The 22,602-nt window shown below is 41.8% G+C and overlaps 2 protein-coding genes across 2 annotated transcripts in view; one reads left to right on the forward strand and one right to left on the reverse strand.

Moving 5' to 3' along the window:
* The window catches only part of LOC119417566 (myelin transcription factor 1), a gene marked incomplete in the record, with an annotated part of 40,709 nt that extends 37,707 nt beyond the window's left edge, over nucleotides 1-3,002 (reverse strand). The window contains 2 exon segments of the mRNA XM_037684803.1: nucleotides 52-97; nucleotides 2,795-3,002.
* Nucleotides 3,003-8,480: 5,478 nt separating this feature from the next.
* LOC119416866 (protein-serine O-palmitoleoyltransferase porcupine-like) lies at nucleotides 8,481-19,506 on the forward strand. Its single transcript, XM_037684056.1, has 12 exons — nucleotides 8,481-8,617; nucleotides 8,824-9,016; nucleotides 10,320-10,363; nucleotides 14,236-14,417; nucleotides 14,494-14,624; nucleotides 16,189-16,314; nucleotides 16,414-16,514; nucleotides 16,653-16,729; nucleotides 17,629-17,692; nucleotides 18,510-18,595; nucleotides 18,784-18,894; nucleotides 19,398-19,506. The coding sequence occupies exons 1-12, from the start codon at nucleotides 8,482-8,484 to the stop codon at nucleotides 19,497-19,499; spliced, it is 1,353 nt and encodes a 450-aa protein (XP_037539984.1). The 5' UTR covers nucleotide 8,481; the 3' UTR covers nucleotides 19,500-19,506.
* Nucleotides 19,507-22,602: the final 3,096 nt, after the last annotated feature.

Below are 22,602 nucleotides of genomic sequence, written 5' to 3' on the forward strand. Positions count from 1 at the left end.
TAGATAGATAGATAGATAGATAGATAGATAGATAGATAGATAGATAGATACTTTATCTGTGAGGCTTGTCCTCTTGTGTGTTGGTTCTGGTCCGCCTCTACAGAACAAACCAGAACAGAACCCTGTTATTATTAAGAAAGATCACGTTTCAAACTGTGTTCTGTTCAGTAATGTGGCTGATAAGAACCAGTTCAGGGTGCTGTGATGGAAACAGGCAGTGTCTGGTAATGTGAATGTTAAGATTGGTAGATGTTTTGCTTTTACAAAGATTTTTTAAATCTAATTTGATTAAAAGTCCATCCATTATCTTTTACCCGCTTCTTCCTTTTCAGGTCATGGGGGTCACTGGTGACCATGTCCAGCAGTCACTTTGCGAGAGGCAGGGGACACCCTGGACAGGTCTCCAGTCCATGACAGGGACACATAAAGACAAACAAGACAAACAACTATTCACTCTCTCACACACACCTAGGGACAATTTAGTTACCAATCAGTTTAACATGCATGTTTTTGGTCTGTGGGAGGAAACCGGAGTACCCGAAGAAAACCCACGCATGCACGGAGAGAACATGCAAACTCCATCCAGAAAAGCCCCTGACTGGATTTCTATCAGGCAACCTTCTTGCTGAGAGGCAACGACTTTACCAACTGAGCCACTGTGCCCCGTCAGCCATCTCTGACTTTTCAAATCTTCACGCTTTTCAAAATAAAATAAAACTTCTGACTGATGTTCCCTGAATGACCAACATGTTGCTGTTCCAGGGGGGTCCTTTAAGATCCAGTTCTCATTTAGAATAAAATGGCTGCACAGACCAGTTGTTCCTCAAATGGTTCATAAAACACAGATGAAGCGTCCACGTCCCACTCAGGTGTGAGCTTTGAGCAGCACCAAAAGAGGCGGAGCAAAACTCAGCTGGGTTGAAAGTGGTTGTGATGTGTGTCAAATTAACTCACTTAATCCACCCTATTTGTGGTTAACTGTTTTTTAAACTAACCACAAAGCTGCTGTGCATCATCATCAATATCCCCCAGTAATAAATCTGTTTGTTGTTGTTTAATCCGGCTCGCAGGTGATCACACGCTGATATGATCAGTTTATCAGAACTCCCCGCAGAGCAGGAGAGAGAATGAGCATGCTCCCACGAGGGCATGCAGCCTTTTGACTCGTGTCTCTGCTAACTTAATTATTATAATTAGACATTAGTAACACCAAAACACGGATATTTGATGTTTCTGAGTGTGGAAATGGTTTGTTTTTGTTAATGTCCTATTTAGGTGTGTTTTGACATTTATGTTGAAGTCTCTGTTAATGGCTGTAAACTGACAGCAAGAGTCAGAGGTTGTTCCTGGTACGTAAAAGGGGGAAAGCACTACAATATTAGGCAGCTAATATTCTCTCTGAAAGCTGATGACTCAGGGTGAGGCCTGGCCTAGTGTTGTGCAAGACAATACTTTCCAGTGTTTAGTTTACTTGTCTTGGCAGGGCGCTCATATCTTCCATGATTTTTGCCAATAGTTTTCAAGCAGGTGTGAAAGACTCAGCGTGAGTGAAAGGGAGCGCCACCTGCTGAAGCTTTTTAGCTAGCATGTATGTATTGTGCACCGCTAGCTTAGCGCTATGTCAGTGCCTGCAGATGTCGACAAGGGGGGTGGGGTGAGTTCAATAGGCAGGGCGCTCTGATGGCCACTTGCTATTCACAGAGTGCAGAGTGATACTTCCAATAACAGCATTGTAAGAGGGGGACATTTGGACACGGAGGCCTCCGCTCTGTTTAATGATGGACGGGTTCTCTTCACAAAGATGGCCTCCTTTACTCCTCTCTCAAACCAACATTCCTCTCTGTCCAGGATGTGAACATCTTCATCTCTGAAAGAGTGACCACTGGCCTGGAGATGAGTGTAGACCACAGAGTCCTGGCCTGACGATGTTGATCTTCTGTGATGGTCCATCCTTTTGGCCAGTGGTTGTTTAGTTTCCCCGATGTAAGACTGATCACCCTCCTGACTCTGAACAACATACACAATATTACTCTGTTTGTGCCAGTGGACTGGATATTTGGGATGAACCAGTCTTTGCCGTAATGTATTTTGTAGTTTGAAAGTCACTTTGACGTTGTGTTCAGAAAATAAGCATCTCAGGTTTTACGTCATGTTTAGAAACATGACGTAAAATCTGAGATACTTGTAAAATATGTATGAACACAAAGGTTTCAGTTTTCAGGTTTATGTTTCAGTTACAGTATATTTTTATTTAACTTTACTCATCTGAAGTGTTTTGTGTAGAATTGTTATGTATATTTAAGTTAAACAAACAATTTAAATGTCGGGCCTTGAGCAAAAGAACTGGAAGAAAACACAACACAGCTGCAGTCAGAAGTCCAGATGATCCGAACCTTCGACACTGATAACAACAACACGGCCGTGCTGCCTTCACTGACAGTCCGGTAACTCACAGCACTGTTCGTTGAGGACACACAGTTCTAACAGTGAGAACAGAAATGTAGGCCAGGCTGCTGAGCAGAACCGAGTCTCCATCGCTCCCGGACTGAAACTAAACACGGTCCACACGGAGCCGACAGAGTCCGGCTTCTTAGCAGGTTTATTTTTTATTAAAACTAGGGGTTCTGAGCGGAATGACGAGCGGAAATGTTGAGAGCCGGTGAACATTTCGACCTAAATTTAAACCCACAGGAATGTCCCTGACAGTCCCATCCCCCACCTCCACCCTCGGAGAAGAGGCCGCAGGAGGAGCAGGAAACAACTCGGCTCTTTGTGCCGACACATCCAGCCTTACCTTACTGTCCTCCCCTCCCCCTCCGCTCCTGCATCTTCGGCGGACGGAGACACGGCCACAGCACGGTCCAGTCGGAGCCTCCGCGGCGGAACACCAGAACGCAGAACCGGTGTGTCGATATGAGCCCCCCCGCGCCGAGCCTTTCAGCACCTCGGACAGAGCAAAGACTTCAGCACCATGGACAGAGACTGGCAGCACTGTCCCCTGCTGTCGCCCAGAGAAACTACAAGCTCTACGGAAACTGTGAAGGGACAAAATTGACCTGCGCCACTTCCGTTTAGACGCAGTGAAACACGCCATCTGGTGTTTAAACGAAGGATCATCTATTGGACAAAAAAGTCCATGCTCAATAATCCAGGTATACGATCAAACATTTTTCCGTCAGGTCCATCCATCCATTATCTTTACCCGCTTATTCCAGTTTTGGGTCACGGAGGTCGCTGGTACCCATGTCCAGCAATCACTGTGCGAGGGGCGGGGTACACCCTGGACTGGTCGCAAGTCCATCACAGAGACACATAGAGACAAACAACCATTCACACCTAGGGACAATTTAGAGTTACCAATCAGCCTAACATGCATGTTTTTGGTCTGTGGGAGGAAACTGGAGCACCCGGAGAAAACCCACGCATGCACGGAGAGAACATGCAAACTCCACCCAGAAAGGCCCCTGGACCAGGGTTTGAACCAAGGACCTGCTCGCTGACAGGCAGCAGCTCTACCAGTTGCATCACCGTGCTGCCTTTCAGTCAGGTCATCTGGACATTTTATTTTTTGTGCTGAAACGTTTCGTCTTCGATCCAAACCAGATTTACAAATTACAAGATTACATTATTACAGATTACAAACCAGATTTGGTTTGTTCCACTTTGGAGTAAACTGTTGGGGGAAGAATCAGTTTTGTGTTGTGTGTTTCCTTGACTGATGAAGCCTTCCGGATTGAAGACGAAACGTTTCAGCACAAAAAAATAAAATGTCCAGATGACCTGTCTGAAAAATGTTGGATTATCGAATGGAGTTTTCTGACCTGATCTGCTGAACAATAATCACCTTCACGTTTTCAATCATTTGAACACGTCATCCAGTAAAACAGCAGTTCACAATTTGTATAATCTTATTTAAAGATAATATTAATAATAATATAATTATAATAATAATAATAATAATCATTTTATTTAAAAAACGTCTTTCAGAACACCCAAAAACACTTTACAGCAAGAAACATATCAGAAATATTGTGTAAAAACAAACAACAACAAGCACAGTGCAAAGATCAACAGAAATAAATTGAAAAATCCATCCATCCATTATCTTTACCCGTTTATTCCATTTTGTGTCATGGGGGTCGCTGGTGCCCATGTCCAGCAATCACTGTGCGAGGGGCGGGGTACACCCTGGATGGGTCGCAAGTCCATCACAGGGCCACATAGAGACAAACGAGACAAACAACCATTCACTCTCTCACTCACACCTAGGGACAATTTAGAGTTACCAATCAGCCTAACATGCATGTTTTTGGTCTGTGTAAGGAAACCGGAGCACCCGGAGAAAACCCACGCATGCACGGAGAGAACATGCAAACTCCACCCAGAAAGGCCCCCGGACCGGGGTTTGAACCAAGGACCTGCTCACTGAGAGGCAGCAGCTCTACCAGTTGCGCCACCGTGCTGCCCTAAATTGAAAAATAAAATACATAAATAATATAAAATACATAAATAATATAAAATGCATAAAGCAAGGTTAAGGATAAGCGAGTCTAAAGAGATGTGTTTTCAGAGCAGTCTTGAACAGAGAAAGAGAGGTGGTGTTTCATAAATCAGGGGGTAGAGAGTTCCAGAGATGAGGGGCAGAGCAGGTGAGGCCCTGCTCCCCGTGGTGGAGAGGCGGGCAGAGGGTATATGGAGGTGTAGTGAAGAGGAGGATCTGAGAGAGCGAGAGGGGATGGAGATGTGCTGCTGCAGGACAGGGGTGATGTGATTATAGGAGGAGGTTTGAGTTATGACACGGGCAGCTGAGTTCTAGACCATCTGCAGCTTCTGAAGAGATTTGTTGGGGAGGCCATAAAGAAGGGAGTTGCAGTAGTCCATCCGGGACGTCACAAGACTGTGAACAAGGATGGCTGTGGAGAGAAGTGTGAGTGTGTGAGAGAAGGACGGAGATGGTTAATATTGTGACCCCAGCTATGCGTTAGTGGAAAAAAAGAAGGATTTTTAGGTTTTGTCGGAAAAAAATCCTGTTTGTTGATTATTAAAATAAACTAGTTGAATTACATTTCCTGCAAAAATGCACTTAATTCATTCAACCTTTATCTGAACAGGTTAATCTCACTGAGCTCAAGAGAGACCTGATTTTAGCAAAGAGTTATGACAACAGTAAACAAAAAACAACAGTAGACAATCATAGAAGAAAGCATACAAATTGAGAAGAACAAATGAAAGAAAATTGTATATAAAAAACCCCAACTAGATTGTGAAGCGATGTAGAAAACTAAAAAACAGGAACATGTCTGTGTTAGTTTTTGACAGGAACTTAACAGATGTTTGAAGCCAATTAGAGGTCAAGGTTGAGAGCTTCAGATCTTTTTGTAAGATATTCCAGGAAACAGGAGCGGAGTAGGAGAAGGCCCTTTTGTCTAGTTCAGTCCTCACTGAGGGAACACTGCAGGTAATAATGTCCTGAGAGCGCACGCTGTAGCTGCACTCACGCAGAGACATGTAGGAGGGGATGTAAGAAGGCAACAGACCAAGAAGTGATTTAAAGAACCATCCATTATCTTTACCTGTTTCTTCCATTTTGGGTCACGGGGGACCCTGGTGCCCATGTCCAGCAATCACTGTGCGAGGGGCGGGGTACACCCTGGACGGGTCTCCAGTCCATCACAGGGCCACATAGAGACAAACAACCATTCACTCTCTCACTCACACCTAGGGACAATTTAGAGTTACCAATCAGCCTAACATGCATGTTTTTGGTCTGTGGGAGGAAACTGGAGTACCCGGAGAAAACCCACGCATGCACGGAGAGAACATGTAAGCTTCACCTAGAAAGGCCCCGGACCGGGATTTGAACCAGGGACCTGCTCGCTGAGAGGCAGCAGCTCTACCAGTTGCGTCACCGTGGTGCCCTGATTTAAAGATGAAACTGGAAATACATGGAAATACAATGTGTGTATGTTTATTGCAGAAGAACTTGCTGAAAAACGAGCTGAAATTGGCAAAAACAGCAGAAAAGTAGCAAAAACATAAGAAAGAAACTTAAATTATCATATGGGAAAGAGCACATTTTTGCTGAATTCAAATGAAAAAAAATGTTGAAATCAGTGGAAAAAATATGGAATTAGATGAAAAAGATCAAATTAGCATAAAACAGCTATAGCTGAAGTAGCAGAAAAAGATGAAACTTGCAAAAATGAGCTGAAATTAGCAGAAAGAAGTAAAAAGATTTACAAAAATGTTATAGTTAGCAAATAATCTAAAAGGATCATAAAACGGCTGAAAACTGCTGAAATTAGCTGAAAGTAAATGAAATTTTTTTTAAATTTGCCCGAAAAAGCTGAAAGAAGCTGAAGCAGAACAAAATAAGAAAGGAGCAATAAAAGGCTGTGAACAGATCCAAATATATGAAGGATGTAAAATGAGCTCAATTCATTTTCTATGAGACAAAAAAAAAAAAATAAAAAAAGGGCAGAAAAGGCTAAATAGTTCAAAAAGCTGAAGTTGCACCAATACCAAAAGTCATAGCAAGATTGTCCTGAAAGAGCTGAACGTTTAGATTTATGATTTGTTGAAATAGCTTGAAAACTGCGGGAAAAGAATCACGCCGAAAAATGTATTGAAGAAAAATGGACCACATTAGTGTGAATCCTTCATTAACATTCACGCAATAAACAAATAAAAGCACAGACAAAATAACAGATTTTTTCCTGAAAAGGTCTTCCAACGTTAAATGTTCCCACTTGTGAAAAACGATTCTCTCTGTAGAATGAAGGACTCCAAATAGTTTAAGCTTTGACCCTTCCCAGATTGATGGGCAGCAGCAGTTGCTTCTCTAAGTTTTTTGTTGATGTTGTTACTCTTTCGGGTTGCGTTAACTTACACTTGAAGGTTCCTGAGTGGAAAACTGGCAAAACTACTGCTTTTATAGAGGTGGTCCCACTGCCAATATAACCAACACATCTGTGCAGCCCTGTGATGGACTTTCGATCCGTGGGGTGTCCTCTTGCACAGTGATGGCTGGATATGGGCACCAGTGACCCCCCATGATCCAAAAAGGAATCGGGTAAAGATGCTGGATGGATTGAATTGGGGAGAGGCACAGTGATTATCTCAGCTACACTCACTGCTTTGCAGGGGTTAGTGTACTTTTACTCTAGATAAGAAGAGCAGCGACTCTGCACAGACAGGTCAAATAATGAGTATGGATGGACAGACTGCAGGTTCAGCCTCCGGCCAGCAGGGGGCAGCAGAGCGCCGCCATGTTTGTTTACTAACCGCCACAAAGCAGCTGAAGTTCTCCAAGTTTTCCCTTCAGAGCAGAGTCAGCTGCAGGACGGGTGAGTCTGTTTCGGTTCTGTTGGGTTCAGCTGCAGCTCTGCAGACATTCACAGAGCACTGCTGAACGGAACCGCTTTCCAAACCACATGTTGGATCAACTTTAACCACTTTACTATGTTGTTCTAGCCCAAGTGCTTTTTTTAATGTCAGTTTTATTGTTACCACCTCGCTTGGCCGAGCGAGATTTTTACCCGTGTGCCCGCGCGTGTTAGCAAAATATCTCATGAATCACTGGACGGGATTTAATGTAGCTCAAACATTGGATGCACATAACTGGAGTCAACCTGGTTCAAGATGCAAGATGGCTGCAACAGCTAGATGCCACACATGATTCAGTTCTGTTGAATCTTGTGGTAGTAGCCGAGCAAAGGCTCCAACACGTGCTTTGAGCTCAACACGTTGGCATTACCTGTTTGGTGTGTAGCCACTCTGTCTGTTAGCAAAACATCTCATAAAGCTCTGGATTTGTCACTTCGGAATTATTTTTGGGCCCTGATACTATATTACCACAGAAAGTTTTATATCCACGTCTGTAAAACTGCTTGAAACGAGTGTTGTGGTTTCTGACGTCAGCTGCTGTGGTTGCTGTCCTGATCATTAGGTGTGACAGTGCACCCAGTGATTACTGTCTGAAAGATTCATTAAAGCCCTTCCAGAGTTTCGTCAGATATTTTGCTAACAGACCAAAGTTACACACATTTCTTACTCAGTCTTCTGGTTCTCTGAACATGTGTGGGGAATGACTCGATTGCTGGAGAAGTAAAGAAATCTGCTCACGCTGACAAAGTTGTGATGAGAATGACATCCTGACTGTTCTATCTATTGCTACCAGTATGAAACAAACAAACAAACAACAACAACAAAAATCTTCTGACCTAAAATTCAAAAGAATATTTGAAAAATAACTTTTTTTTAATTTACAAACAAGGTGGTTAACAAGTAAAAAGTACTGGTGAATGAACAGAAGTATTTTATATTTGTCATATTAGCTGAATTAAAGCTATTTTTGTGTTTGTTAAGGTTGCCTAACTATGGCAGCCATCTTTATACAGTTTGACTCCAAAAGTATCATGAGTTTTTTTTTATTCACTCTGTACATGTGTGCATGCGCACGTGTGTCTCTCTCTCTGCAGGATGGATCTAAGCAGCCGGCTGCTCCTGTGGCAGCAGCTGTTCTCCAGCTGTGGACTGGTCACTCTTCATCAGAGCCTTCAGCAGCTCTGGATGCTGCTGATGCTCTGTCTCCTCTGCAGGTTCACATTCACACTCGGTGAGGAACACACTGAAATAAACGTTGTAACCTCAGGAAGCTGGAACTCACTCAGGATTCGAGCAGAAAGCAGTTTTTGTGGTTCCACTTGTCATCATAATTCAGATGTTCATTATTGATGGACCCAATGCTGATTCTATAATTTGACAACATATATGAGTTACTGGTTTGAACTAATTGAGTTCTTTTCTGTTTGCTGTCCCCAGGAATTGGGTTGACTGCGAAACACGTGGTGTCGGTTCTGGTTGGGGTCTATGGACTCTTTCTGTTCTTCGAGCTGCACATGCTATGGATTCTACTGCTCAGTGTTTTGTGTTACTCCGTCCTCCTGCTCAGCAGGAACTCCAGCAGCAAAGGTCTCTTCATGTCAGCCGTCGTCCTCACCTTTCTTCTCGTTGGGTAAGAGTAATTGTGATGTCTGGCAGAAAACACCCAGCCCATAGCCATCAGCTCCGAACCCCACCTGATCCGACGAATTAACAGTAATTACAGGTTCGAACCCGGAACCCCCCAACATTTTTAATTAAGCTTTGACTGCTTATACCACCGACTATTATTAATGGATGGCGGATGCGCACAGCTGAGGGGGGCAGAAGATCAGAGCTGAAGAGCCATCTTAAAAGTGCATTAAATGCTTCTGCCTGCATCTTGCTCTGACATGTCAGATATTTTGTGATCTCACCTGTTTGGGTCGTCGGCCACGTGCGTCTGCTGAGTGCAGCGGCTGAATGAACGTACATTTGGGCTGATGGATCTGGCAGTAGTCCATCTGAAGCTTAACTGAACTTACCTCTTTCAACCGGCTGGTCAGCGTGCGGTCAAATGGCCACTTGCGGCAGGTGCAGTTTGGCAAGCCATGTTTGCATAAATTGGATTGTCGGCCGCACGCGTTCCTGATGCAATAAAAAGCCTGACACCGACCCGGCCCGCACATTAAGCACATTATTATGGCCCAGTCCGAATCCAGGTTGGGCGGGGCCGGGCTCTGGGTTCGGGTTAGAAATGACAGCTCTAGTTCAGTGACGCCCCTCACCCCCCAGCTACTGTTTAGGAATTATTATTCGGTTAATTTAGATGTTAGAGTTATGACATTATTATTACCTTATGTTGGCGTAGATTTTCCATGATCCACAACATTAGATACTTTATTTTGGGCGGTTATGGCGGAGTGGTTAGAGCAGGCGTCCTCCAATGCAAGAGTTGGGGGTTCGGTTCCACCAGCAGTCACATGCCGAAGTGTCCCTGGGCAAGACACTGAACCCCTCATTGCCTCTGATGTGTGTCCCATCAGTGAATGAATGAAAAAGCACCGATTAATCTTTGTAGAGATCTAGTAGAGTGCTGTGTAAATGAGAACACAGATTGTGTTGTAAGGAGCTTTGAGTGTCTTGATCAGATAGAAAGGCGCTATATAAGTGCAGTCCATTTACCATTTATATCATACATGATATGATGAGGCAGAAATAATGAACATTATTTTATTAAGAGGGTGTTCAAGAAGAAAGAGATAAGTTATAAAAATGTATTATTACGACGTGTTTGATAAATAGAGGAAAGTTTTACAGTTCACCACAAGTCTGCTGCGTTTTCCCTGCTGTCTTCAGCACCCTTAAAAACATACTGGAGCACCGGGTTAGCACTGGAACTTTAGTGAAAAAAAACATTTTGTTGTCCCTGATGCATTCTGTTCTCTTTATTTCAGAGAGTTGCATGTAATTGACGTAGTTACCTGGCATAAAATACGTGGTAAGTCTTGTTTCTTCTGTTGTAACCCATTCAATTATTCTACCTTTCAGTAGGAGTGGTGGGGGTGGGGGAGTGGGGAGAGGGAACTGAGCTGTCTATTTAAATGTGCTGGTTTATAATATAATAATAATTGTAATTGTAATAGTATGAAACCTTATTGCGATTCAAAATTGTGCAGTGCACCATGCAAAAAAATTATCGAAATTTTGTTCCATTTCTCCACAGCAGTGTAAGAGTACATAATTCACATGAAGTTTGTAGACTTTGGTGTTTTAGAAAGTCACCAAAGACTTATATGTCAAGAGAATTTAGGTAAAGGCTATGGAAGTTTATCCATCCATCCATTATCTTTCAATTGTTCCGAAGTCGGGTCACGGGGGCAGCAGCTTGAGCATTGAGGCCCAGACATCTCTTTCACCAGCCACCTCTTCCAGCTCTTCTGGGATGACTCCAAGGCGTTCCCAGGCCAACCAAGAGACAAAGTCTCTCCAGCGTGTCCTGGGTCTTCCCCAGGGTCTCCTCCCAGTCGAACATGCCTGAAGCACCTCTCTAGGGAGGTGCCCTTACCAGAGCTAGTGACCATAGGTGAGGGTAGGAACGTAGACACTACAGACCGGTAAACAGAGAGCTTTGCCTTACAGCTCATCTCCCTCTTTACCACAACAGACCAGTACATAGTCTGCAATTCTGCAGATGCTGCACCAATCCGTCTGCCAATCACATGCTCCATTCTTCCCTCGCACGTGAACAAAACCCCAAAATACTTGAATTCCTCCCCTTGAGGCAGAACCTCACCATCAACCTGAAGAGCGCAATCCACCCTTTTCCGGTTGAGGATCATGGCCTCAGATTTGGAGGTGCTGATTCTCATCCCAGCCGATTCACACTCTACTGTGTACCGCTCCAGTGAGAGCTGAAGATCATGGCATGATGACACCAACAGGACCACATCATCTGCAAAGAACAGAGATGGAATCCTGAGGCCACCCCCTGGCTGCACCGAGAAATTCTGTCCATAAAAGTTATGAACAGAATCTGTGACAATGGGCAGCTCTGGCGGAGTCTAACTCCCACCCTGAAGGGGTCCGACTTACTACCGGCAATACGAACAAAACTCTTTCACCGCTTGTATAGGGACTGAACCACCCATGTGGGATACCAACATAGGCGTCGCAACCATTATATGTGAAGGGGACATGTCCCCCCCCACATAAAAAAAAAGTTCATTTGGACACCCCACTTTTACTGTAAAACATTAGGTCATTCGGCGCGGTTTCTCTTTCTTCGTGAACGAATCCATTCCACTTGAATACTAGGAGAATACTTAAACGGTTTAACCACTAAAAATCTACTCCAGGTTTTCCTGGTTACCTCCAACTCTCCACCAACCTGCACTGTTTTTCCTCTGTGTCTCCTGCCTCTGCAGAAAACGCGCACAGATGGGGGAGGTGGAGGTACCTCTGTGTTGATCGCTCGCCAGTTTAGCGAGCTTAGTGCTGGCAGTTGTTGACCGGTGGGTTGATCATAAACGTATAGGAGGATGTTTGAGAGAAGTGCAACGCTACATCTGTGGCATGTTAGCTTAGCAGTAACTGTGACGTGTCAGACGCTGCAGGTGTAAGAGACTCTGTGTATTCAGGTGCATTAAAGTTGAAATGTCTTGAAAACCTTGCACCTTATTGTCCTCAAGCTTTGTGAGAAACTTCCTTTAGATGAGTAGTGTTGAACACAAGTAAAAAAATCTAGTGGTGATGTTTTTTAATTCTCTATAAACCCAAATAGTGCCGATCTGAAGTGTATTAAAATTCAAATGTCTTTAAAACAGCTGAATTTACACAAACTTGGTGAGAAACATGCTTTAAATGGAATTAAAGTAAGGAAATCTAGATGAAATGTTGCTTTTTTTTAAACTAGTGTACAATTTTTTGCACACTGGTGCACGTGCACACGCGCATACACACATGCGCGTGCGCACACACAATAGTGTCCCCCCCACATTACAGATGCTTCTGATGCCCATCGATAACAATCGCATTTACCTTAAATCAGACATAGAGCCCAGCCAAAGTCTTAAAGTCCTGCATCACTGAGCCTGGGTTAATTGCAGAGAAAACTGTAATACCAAAGACGAACAAATACTATAATGCTGTGACCTCCATACACTTGAAATCGTACCCAATATTCCCGTCACACTGTTTTCAGTCCTTCTGAGGATCATCTCTTCTCCAGTGGTTTATTGAAGTCCAGACACAAAGTAGGATGCAGGTTTTCCTCCATACAGCATTTTGGGTGATCTCTTCAAGTTCAGATTTTTCAGCCACATTCTTCTCAATTCCTCATCTGTAGGTAGGAGATGGAAGCTATACCACTTTTCACAGGAACACCGTTTTTGTTTTATATCCATGTTCAAAGCACTGCTGTTGTAGCCACTGATTTAGTTTGGTCTGGTTGTTCGTGCATCCACAAACACAACAGGTACCTGAACTCTGCAATGTTATTTTCATAAACTTTATGGTTGTTAAATAAATGTAAACAAAACAAAAACAGTGTTTTATTTGCTAAACTAAATGTAAATTACTTTCAAATAAACTGTTGTGTGTAATCTGCTACCGTGGTTAACCAATGCTTACTGCTACTTCCTGTGTCTGGCAGGAAGTTGTACCATAATCATTTATACAGGAGAGCCCCCAGGAATAAAGATGGATAAGTCATCTAAAATAGTGTCTCTGGAAACACTATTCAGGATAGGTTGATTTGTTTTTAAAGTACCAAGTTGTATTTATTCATATTTAAGCTAGCTAGATATCATTATACAAAAGTGGCCTTATATGATCTATTTTAACATTATTATACATCACATTTATACCACAAGTCCAGTTGTCTCTTATGAATATTAATTTATACCAAACTTTGAGCACTTGGTTAGGACACCCTGGGACACTTGTTTTATTTCCCCATTTCATTTTTACAGATGACAGAAATCCTTTTAAGCGACAGAGAATTTCAATTCATGTTTATTTCACTTGGTTGTCCACCGGACAGCCTCGAGATGAGATCTGGTTTTCTGGGACAAATATATGTTGTTTCGGATAAACGGAAACCGTTCATGTCGATCACTGCATATGTGTGTGATGTGCATGTGTGTGTTAAAGTAAATATATACACACAGCACAGAAAGCTCCTGAGACTTTGGGCTTCAAATATACTTTTTAATTACTCCTCGTCATGCCACAAGCCTGTGATGCACAATGTGGACAGTGTGCAAGAGTCAGCGTGGATTCCTGTGATAATGGCTCACAGTCTTAGTTGAATTTATTACTTTTATTGTGTTTACTGTTTTATTTTAATTTTTGATCTCTGTAAGGTGACCTTAGGAGTTTTGAAAGGCACCTATAAATAAAATGATTTATTACTATATTATTATTATTATTATTATTATTATTATTATTATTATTATTATTATTATTATTATTATTATTATTATTATTATTATATGCCATGGTGGGGTTGCAGGGTTCCTTCTTTTAAATGAGGGGTAGGGGGATAACACCGGAATATCAGAATGTCAAATAAAAAATGAAAGTACATGAGTTAGATTCCAAATTTTCCAAATTTTTTATGTTTTGTTTTTGAAATCTGAGTTCTATCTCCTTGGTAAATTATTTAAATTTGTTATTATTACAGTTTATTTATTTATTGTTGATAGCTGGCTTGGGAAGACAACGATGGTCTAATTAACTAACTACCTTACTTTATTTTGTTTGACCAAAGACTTGAGTTTAAAATTTTCCTGTTCAATACCTGAGTAACGTTCAGGTTTCCAGACGAAGATGAGAACATTTGGATTTATGCCAGTGAAACCTTTGTGTCAGGCTCTCAGATGGTGGTGGCCATGAAGGCTATTTCCATGGCCTTTGACCTGGACAGAAGAACAATGGATCGCCTCCCGTCCTTACCTGAATTCCTGGGTTATGTTTTCTTTGTGGGTTCTTCGGTGTTTGGCCCGTGGATCAGCTTTTCCACCTACAAGAGAGCAGTAGATGGTCCAAAGCTGGTGAGTGAGTGTCAATCCGAGCTACATTCTGGCATTTTTCTGGTGTGGTAGTGTTGAAAATGCGTTTTTCTTTCAGACCTGGTTGTGGCTGCGCAGTTCCTTCTTCTGCCTCGTTAAAAGTCAAATGTGTCTGCTGGTGTCCTCCTGCATCGCTCCGTACCTCTTCCCTTTGTTCATCCCTCTGTACGGAAACTTTTATACCCAAAAGTAAGGACTACTTCTGTCTTAATCTCTGTTGGATCAGTTCTTCACTTGCTTAGCCAGGGTTTCAGATTAAGCCGTTTTAATTGTTCTTCCATTGTGAATTCAATAGAAGTAAAACTTTTATGTTTGGAGTGTATATTTTATGTCCCCTGTCACGAAGTGTAGAGGGGAGGTTGGGAATGCCCTCCATATGCTGTGAGCATAACTTGAAAAATAAGTGAGGTACCAACTTCCATTTTAGTGTGTGGCTACATCTAGGCATAAGAAAGATCACTATCAAAGCTGAAGATTAATCTATGGTGATCAAGGCTACTTTTGGCCACTCCTTGACTCCACCATTGCACCTGGTGGTGGGAAAAATTGCTCCCTTCACTCTCTAGGATCCGTCACTCTGCTCTGCCTCGAACAAACAACAAAAGACAAACAAAACTCCCTCACACAGTGAGTCTCCCACCCACATGAATATCTTGCACCAAAAACATTAAGGTTTACTTAGAATCCTTGTTCAATTCCATCCATCCATTATCTTTTACCCACTTCTTCCATTTTGGGTCGTGGGGGTCACTGGTGCTCATGTCTAGCTATCACTGTGTGAGAAGTGGGGGACACTCTGGACAGGTCTCCAGTCCATCACAGGGCCACATAGAGACAAATGAGACAAACAACCGTTCACTCTCTCACTCACACCTAGGGACAATGTAGAGTTACCAATCAGCCTAACATGCATGTTTTTGGTCTGTGGGAGGAAACCGGAGTACCTGGAGAAAACCCACACATACACGGAGAGAATATGCTAACTCCACCCAGAAAGGCCCCCGGACCGGCATTTGGACCCGGGCAACCTGCTCGCTGAGAGGCAGCAGCTCTAACAAGTGCTGCCCAACACTCATCTTGAAAACTACAAACATTCACTTTTTCAAATCCCTCAGCTACAGGGGACATTGCTGTACCACTTGTTCTTTGTATTTCATTTTATGACATACTATAGATATACTATAGATAGGTCTATAGATATCTTGTTGACCTAAAAAATGAAATTGTTTTTATTTTAGAGTTTCTAATAGAGGGGACACCAAACAAGTTCTAAAATGTTTTTATTTCAAAGTGTTTCTGTTTCAAACCTGATCCTTAAAGTGGTTAAACAGCCCAGACATTTCTTTTCAGGCACATATGATTCCAACAGACATATTGGTAGTTTGTATAAAAAAAAAAATTTTAAACCTGTTTTAGAGTCTCTAAGCTGCAGGACTAAGCATCTGGTGCAGATTAAACTCTAGTTTTGACTTAAAGCTTTGCTGATGAGAAGCAAATTGTCTTCAGTTACAGAACAGAAATCGAGGCGTTTTGTGTTTTATTAAAAACAATGTTATTTAGAATAGTTAGTGCAATCTGCTGGCTTCCTTCTTTCCTTAGATAGATAACTTTACTAACTGTAATTTATAATGTATGTGTATGTTTTTGTTCAGTGCCCTGAGACGACTTCTGTTGTGACGTCGCTATATAAATAAACTGAATGAGATGATAAGAAATATTACGAACGAGTGACTGTTGTGTTTCTCCTGTGCAGGTGGTTGAACGCCTACCAGAATGCTGCATCGTTCCATTTCAGTAATTACTTTGTGGGTCATCTGAGTGAAGGTACTGGTATGTTGGCTGGAGCGGGTTTCACAGAAGAAAAAGACAACATCCGATGGTAAATATAACACAGACTAGCTGAAGAGCTGTGAGATGGCCTGACCTACGTATGTGAAGGAGTATCACTCATCATCATTCTGTCGGACTGATTGTTCAGGGACCTCAGTGTGGTGAAACCTCTGAGTGTGGAGATGCCCCGCTCCATGGTTCTGGTGGTCACATCCTGGAACATACCAATGTCTGTTTGGCTCAAAACCTGTGAGTCTTTTCAGCACATCATGTTGATCACTGATAAACACCACTGTTGGATGATGATCTGAGTGGCAGAACCAACTCCTTTTGAAAGATAAGCTGTATTCACTTTGTTTCATTCAGCTGTATTTTGTGTTTAAACAGATGTGTTTAAAAATGCCATGAAGCTGGGAACATTTCCTGCTATCCTGATCACATACACAGCTAGTGCCATGCTGCACGTAAGTCCCACCTGCAGTCATTCTTTCCAGAACACTCAGTTCACATTATTATTAAACTTACTGACTCATATGATGTTTCCTCCATCAGAGCGGAGGTGGGTGGGGACAGGTCCAGTAGATGTTGCATCTTCATGGAACAAGTAAAACCATGTAGAATTAGGAATGGTAGATGAGTAGAGTTGGGTGTCATCCTCGTAACAATGAGCACTGATACCAAATTTATGGAAATTATAACCATGGAGAGGTCGAGAGGAAGGTAAATGATGAAAAGGAGGGGCCCAAGGACATAATCTTGGGGAACACCAATAGAGACAGGGCAAGAACTGAAAGACTGAAGTTGAATGAACTGAGTGCGCCCAGAGAGATAAGATTTGAACAAGGCAAGGTGGGTGGGTTGTACCAGAACTGCAGGTGGAAGTGAGTATTTAGGAGGATAGAGTGAGAGATCGTGTCAGAGGTTACACTCAGGCAAAGAAGATGAGGATGGACAGAAGACGAGACAGCAGCGAGAGGAAGATCATTTGTAATTTGAACAGTTTCTATAGTTTGAGAGATTCAGGTGTAGTTCCTGTGGTCCATGTGCATTTCCTATGGTCCATGTGTAGTTTCTAGAAAACTGCTGCTGCTGTCAGTAGTCTATTGATCAGGTCCTAGATCTCAGTAAAACACTTTCAACTATGTATGTTGAATACAGCACCTCAGACTGAGGAAGTCTCTCGGATGAGAGACGAAACGTTTCTACATTTTTTTTTGCTTTGTTTTTTGTTTTTTTGTTTTTTGGATGTCCAGAGGACCAGACTGAACTTTTTTGGATTTTTCTACCTGGATTATTGAGCATGTATCAAGATACTTTCAACTATGTGATGGATGACTGCATTTCTTCTGTTGGTCTTCTCCAGGGTCTGAGTTTTCACCTGGGAGCTGTCCTGATCTCCTTGGGACTCATCACGTATGTGGAACATGGTATGTAAACACTGCTGCCCTACTGTTGAATGCATGTTTCTTTACATGTGCCCCATACAAGACATCTCTCACACTAAGAAGTGATGAGGTTTGATGCACTGAATTGTTACGATATGAATGGAGGAGGTGAATTTTGATCTGCTTGGTCAGTACACTTGTTGCTGGGCAAGACACATAATTTGAATTTATGTCTTGCTTTTAATACCATCCAACCATCCATCCATTGTCGTTTACCCACTTCTTCCATTTTGGGTCACGGGGGTTGCTGGTGCCCATGTTCAGCAATCACGGCATGTATGGAACATTTAAATACATGAAAAGTAAACTGTTTCACAATTTGAATAATTGGTTCCAAAGTGTGCAGCTTTTCTCTGTAGTGTGAAGAATTTTGAGGTGTACCAAATATTTGATAGCAGTAAATATACTGGTCCATGGTTTGTTGCAGTTCAAGCAGTCGCGCTCACAGATAAAGTTTTAACATTTTGTGCAGCACTTGTCTGAACCCTGTGGTAAACATCCAGGTCTGTTCAGACCTTTGCTCGTTTAGGTTGTGGTTTATCTTCCCATCATATAAGAAACAGCTTCTTCCCAATACATCATAATGTTTATTACTTTGTTTTATTAAGAGCAGATTTTTTATTTATTTTTATTTAGAATTCTGTTGGTTAAAGTTTGGACCAGAGGTGTCACAGTAAACATCTAAACCCACCTCTGCTGTAGAAACACAGTGAATCCTTTTTAAATTTACTAGCTCATTTGTGTCTTAATAATAATTTAAAAAAATTAATTAAAGTTATTTTTGTGTGCCTGTTGTCAGTTCTGAGAACAAAACTTGGATCCATCCTCAGTGCCTGTATCTTGTCCAGACCCTGTCTGTCCAACTGCGCCCACCAACACAAGAAGGTACAGGCCATCCAGTATTTAAATCCTCATTAAAAGGTCTTTAAAGATCAGCTGAACCAGTTTCAGCAGCATACGTTATTAATTTCTGCTGACTCTTCATTCCATCAGTGTGTTTCAGACTTCATCAGGCGTTCATATGGCTGTTAGAAGGTCAGGGATAATTTTCAGTGTTTTCTTTTGCTCTGCAGAACTACTGGGTGAAGCTGCTGAACCTGCTCTTTAGTGTTCTGGTGGTCTTCCATTTGACCTACCTCGGCTCCATGTTTGATCCTGGAGCTGATGAACAGGAAGTTGAAGAGGTAAGCTTTGGCACTGACTTAAACTTCTCACCTGAATGTGTGAATGGATGTCCCTGTCTTTGGTTTTATGGTCTGTTACCATAAGCGAACCCAAACATCTTATTTCTGAAGCTTGTTCCAGCTGACAAACACAGTCCAGCGTAAAACCGAACTGCTGAATTTATCAGCTGTTTGCTTTAAAGCAGAACAGTCTGTTTTATTTTTTGAACATTGTCCAGTTTAAAGGACAGCCTGGTAAGTGTAGGTAATTTGCTGTAACGTTCGTTTTGACAATATATAGAAAGTTAAACCTGAAGCTCATACTCGAGGTCAGATAAGCTCCAGGTTTTGGTGAAAACTCTTCCAGTTGGTAAGTGGGGAGTCATTGTGATTGTTGTTTATGTTGAAAATATTCATTTCACCAGTTGTAACACTTCAGATTAAACGTGTCCCAGCAGGATTGTGGGCTGACTTTGACAGCCTGCAGGTATCAGACTGAGAGTTTTTGTTGTTCCTGTCTCAAGGGTTACACAGCCATCCATACCATCCAGAGGTGGTCTGAACTGAACTGGGCCAGCCACTGGGTCGTCTTCGGTTTCTGGATCTTCTATCGTCTGATTCGCTGAGCTGATTCCCGTCTGTTTAAGAGCTAACAGACTCTACAAATGGCATCAGATAACAAGTTGGGTTGGGAGGTATCTGCTGGAGGTCTGACGACCCACAAGTGGAGAAAACAGAAACCAAACTCCTCTTTTTCTGCCGTTTTGTTTACATCCATAGACTTGAAAGACACTCCGATGAGACTGTGATCATGAAAACAGCTGATGTTGATGCTGTTTGGACTCAGATGATCTAAGTGAGTACTGTGTTCTGTTCGCTCTAGATCATGTCAGCTGACAGGAAAACAAACCTGAAGCTGGTTTGTCTTTTAAAGATTCTTTCATTAAGTTAGTTTTCTGTTACATTAGTTAAGATTTCATCTGTCGTTTTTCCCCCAGAATCTTAAATCCATCAGTGTTTTGTAAATAGTTTAAAACGTGTAAAACCAGGGGTTTTGGAGGTAGGGAACTGTTTGTTAGTGTTGACCTTAGGTTTTCCACTCTGTGACCTGGAGCTTTGGATTATGGTAAATGGACTGTACTTATATACTGTAGCACCTTTCTATCTTCTCAAGATACTCAAAGCTCTTTACAACACAATCTGTGCTCTCATTTATCCATGCATACAGCACTCTACTATATCTATACAAAGACTAATCAGTACTTTAGATCACATTCATACACCGATGGGACACACATCGAAGGCAATGAGGGGTTCAGTGTCTAGCCCAGGGACACACCAGCATGTGACTGCTCGTGGAATCGAACCCCCAACTCTAGCATCGGAGGACGACTGATCTAATCACAGAGTCACAGCTGCCCCACCTAGGACCTTCTGCGTGTCTAGCAGATTATATTATCAGATTCTATCTTCTACACAACAGGCTATTTTGATTGAACGTGTCAAATGTTAATATAATGCCATCAACAAGCTTCTGACTTCATTCTGGCTGATATTTGACCACTTGTTTTAGCAGAATTCTTCTTTTCTTTTGGCCCCCATCTCAAAGCAGAGGGGGATAGAGAAATAACTCCCATCTGTGCATGTTGTGAGCATGTTACCATGAAAAATAAGTGAGGTACCGACTTCCATTTTGGTGTGGCTACATCTAGACGTGAGAAAGTTCACCACTGAAAATTAGGTCACCACGTCAAAATCCAAGATGGCTGCCGCCATATAAGGTAGACAGGGCACTCGGTTCTTTTGACAGGGCGAGGCGCCCTCCTTGGATAATGATAGGAGAAACACTGAAGTATATACATCGTTTGTATAGACTGACAAAGTCCACTGGATTGGGGACAAAACGTTTCTCACTTAAACTGGTCCAGATGACGATTTAACCTTTGTTGTTATCTACCTGGACAATTGAGCTTACAAACCGTTTACTTAAGTATATGTTAACTGGCCACCCTAATTATTGGAGGAAACTATGCTTTCTAGTTTTTGTATTGCTTAAATAAAAACTAGAAACTAAATGGTTAGAGTGGTTGATGATTCATCTGTGGTGGCCAAGGCCACCATTGGCCACCCCCTGGCTCCACCATTGCACCTGGTGGTGGATAAAGTAACTCCCTCCACTCACCAGGATCCATCACTCTACTGCCTCGGACAAGTAAAATAATAAAATAAACTGCCTCTGTTCTTCTCCACAGTGTCATTCCTACCTACTTGAATATCTTGTATCAGAAACATTAAGGTTTACTTACATTCACTGACTGTTCAATTCCAGTCCAGAAAAACACTCAACTCCAAACTACAAACATGTACTGTTCAGTGATGGAGGACATCTGCATGCTGCTTGTTTAACTGGTTCATTTCTTGACATGACCCAGTATTTAATTATAGTTCTTAAATGCGGCCCGGGCTTTGTTTGGGGTGACCGTTCCAAAAACCTAACTCAGAAACCAGTTCTGAATTGTGTTTTGGACCATTGTTTTGTTCCAATGCCCAGCTGTGTCCATCTCAACTGTCTAGCTGTTCATTTAAAGGGAAGTTGGACAAATTGGGAGGTAGTCCTCGACTGACATTATTCCGTTCACTTTATGCGATACTCCAAGCACACATTATATATAACCAGTGGTTTTAGGCTGACAAGCCTCACACTGACTCCAAACATGCTTTTTGGTGTTGTGGCCAAATAGCACAATCTTTGTCTTGTCTGACCTTCAGAACACAGTTTGCTTTGTGGACAGCTTTGATTGACACCTGCTCTTTTAGTAATCTAAAAATGGTTTTACTGTGAACTCTGGTGTTCCAGCAGTTTCCAATTGTTCTGAGCTTTGGTGGTTCTTGATTGTTTCTGAACATCCTAACAAATTAATTTTCTTTTGAGGAGGGAACTAATTAATATCGGTCAAGTCAATGCAATAAGTAGAGTCAAACAATGTTTTTTTTTTTTTTTTTGTTGTTTTTTTTGTAGAGAAACCACCAGCTGCAGTCAATCATGCTTGCAAGAAAAAGCTAATAGGCCTTGTCCTATTTAAAGACCTCTTTAAACTTGACAATGTCTGAGTCCTGGTCCACACTCCAGATATTTTTAAATCAAACATTTTCTGTTTTTTTTGGTGATGTTTTATAACTTTTTGTGATTGAGATTTGTAATAAATAAATTTTGATATTGGTAAATCTGGATGTTTTAGACACATTTTATAAAAAATAAAATAAAAACTTTTCTGTTGCTCAGGAACCAGGCGGAGGTTACTGTTATTGTAAAAATACCAAAAGGAACAAAATATTTTATTTAGTCATTTAAATCAGTATGAAAATATATCTGTATTTTAAAAATGAAACAATACAAAAAAAAAGTTGATGGGTGCTAAAAACACCACTGGAACTATAATTTTGAGGTTGGAAAAAATGTGTATGTATGTTTTGATGTAATATTTGATCCAATATGGTCACCACCTGCATCTGTCATTTCTGAAAACAAACGCAATTAGATGGAGACGTAATAAAACTTAAAAAAGCCTGAAAACTGAGTCAGATAGTCAAAATTGTTTAACCATGATCAGCAGAGCTTGTCATGATTTTTCTGTATAGCGATCTAAAGGTTTTGTTAGATTTTTTGTTTAAAAGTCTAAAAAATATGAAAAAAATAGAGTATATCTACTGTATATACAGTATAAACAG

This window comes from Nematolebias whitei, chromosome 11, assembly GCF_014905685.2.
Source record: "Nematolebias whitei isolate Nwh7 chromosome 11, NemWhi1, whole genome shotgun sequence".
Lineage (NCBI taxonomy): Eukaryota > Metazoa > Chordata > Actinopteri > Cyprinodontiformes > Rivulidae > Nematolebias > Nematolebias whitei.